This window comes from Fukomys damarensis, unplaced genomic scaffold (assembly GCF_012274545.1).
Source record: "Fukomys damarensis isolate Sample0158 unplaced genomic scaffold, DMR_v1.0_HiC HiC_scaffold_29, whole genome shotgun sequence".
NCBI lineage: Eukaryota > Metazoa > Chordata > Mammalia > Rodentia > Bathyergidae > Fukomys > Fukomys damarensis.
The window spans coordinates 2,075,951-2,077,985 of record NW_022900941.1 but is presented as its reverse complement, the minus strand read 5'-3'; the positions used below and the strand labels follow the sequence as shown (position 1 = coordinate 2,077,985).

Here is a 2,035-nt window from a genome sequence, read left to right as displayed (position 1 = left end):
TTACAGGCATTAAAAGGACAAAAGGGGAATATTATGAACTCTATGCTAAAAAATAGGACAGGGATCAGTGGGCTAAAAGTGGATTTTCATTTTATACCTAAAACAAATAAAGGGAAGTCCACTGATGTTTGTTTTTTTGGTACCAGGAATCAAACTCGGGACCTCACACTTTCGAGGAAGCAGAATCAATGAACTAAATCCCTGTCCTCTTGGTGATGATGTATATGGAGAATAGAGGTATGTGTGAAGTTTTTTTATGTCTGAATTTCCCAACATTTCTTTAACCTTTTTTTTTTAAATAACAAAAAGCATGACTACACATAGGAGAGAGGTATACAGAGACTTGTTTAGTTGCTTTTAACTCAGGAGAGCTCTCGCCGCTTCTTCTTCAAAGGCCATCAGTGATAGAAAGTGTGTCATAGAAGTTACCTGTGCGGCTGATATGACAGCCTGGGGCTCAGTGCATTCTGCCATTGAAGAGGTGCTGGCCTGAGCAGATTTTGCCAGCATTCACAAGCACATCTGTGCAGTGGGCTTCAAAGTGTGCCCCTCAGGCACTCAAAGAGACACAAAAATCTGCCAGGAAGGAAATGGGGGCTCTAGATACCCGTGTGTATCAATGCCTGGCTTAACGAGGATGTCTGAGCCAACAGAGTGATGAGTATTTCACACTGTGTCCAGATGTCCAGAAAACTTAACAGGGAGAAGATTCATCAGACTAATTCAAGCAGGTGACCTGTATACCTGCTACCACTTTAAAAAAATCTACAGATTGCGTCTGTGAACTAACTTTGTCTAGTGAAGTTATGAATCTGCCAGAATGTTTCACTAAAAATCCTGTCTTTCCTACATGGGAGTCCAGGGCTCTAAGTGAGCCTGGGCAGGAGCAGAGGGACATTCAGCCCAGGCTGATGCTGTAGCCGAGGACCCACATCAAGAAATATTTATAGTTAGATTCATAGTTAGAATTCTGGAGTGGAAGAGCCAACCTGCAATGCACCAGAACTCAATGGGTAGGAAGTCCTTCCATGGCTGTAGTAGAAAGCTTTCTGTTTCTATGACAAAAATACCCGAGTTAAACGATTTACCACTCTTTACCGGGGATCGAACTTAGGGCCTTGCGCTTGCAAAGTAGGTGGTGGAACCACTGAGCTAAATCCCCAGCCCCTGAGTTAAACAATTTAGAAGGAGGAAGTTTCTCTTTAGGTCATGGTTTCGGAGGTTACAGTGTTTGCTTGGGCCTGTGGCAAGGCAACACATCATGGTAGACATGCATGGCAGGAGTGCCTGAGCCTGCTAGTCTCATGACAACCAGGAAACAGAGAGGGAGGGAGCGAGGGAGAGAGAAGAGAAGAGAGGGAGACAGGGGCAGAGAGAAGGAGAGAGAGAGTGACCAAGACCCTAACCTTCCTTCGCGGGACACTCGCTGGCCTCCCATTTCCTAAAGGTCCTCCTACCACCCAGCAGTGGGACAAGATCTCAACACATGAACTTTGGGAGATAACTTAGGATTCACATTTTTTAAATTTTGGTATCGGGGATTGAACTTGGGACCTTGAGCTTATGAGGCAGGTGGCGGCACCATTGAGGATTCAGACTTTAACATTGATATTAACAAATATTTAACAATGGTACGCTGGCCAGAACTGCTGTGTGATTTTAACTCTGTGTGACCACTCCATCACAAAAGACCCACAAAGCACACATTCTCCACGTAGCACGGAGCCGTGTCACGGTTGCCCAGGGAGAGACTGCATCGGAGTTCCGACTGACACCTCAGATCTACTGTCTGCCACTTTTAGATTTCCTTTCCCCAGCTAACAAATTACCAATAAAGATCTGCTGGGTTTGGCTCCTTCGTATCTTTGGTATTTTTCCATGTTTATACCTAAACATGAGTCCTATGTGCTATTGTGTACACTGGGATTTATGTATAGACATTCAAACACCATCTGGATGAGCAAATGACTCTTTGAAGCCCATGAAGAAAGTGCCAGATGGAGGTTTGTTCTTTTTTTTTTTTTTTTTTTTTTTT

General features: G+C 44.1%; 1 protein-coding gene across 2 annotated transcripts in view; it reads left to right on the top strand.

Moving 5' to 3' along the window:
• The first annotated feature begins 203 nt into the window (after positions 1-203).
• Positions 204-2,035, top strand: part of Uggt1 (UDP-glucose glycoprotein glucosyltransferase 1) — a 129,598-nt gene continuing 127,766 nt past the window's right edge. For both annotated transcript variants that reach the window (XM_010637631.2, XM_010637630.2), the window contains exon 1: positions 204-237. In XM_010637631.2, coding sequence (XP_010635933.1) covers positions 216-237 — 22 coding nt within the window. In that variant the 5' untranslated portion in view covers positions 204-215. The remainder of the gene's footprint in view (positions 238-2,035) is intronic.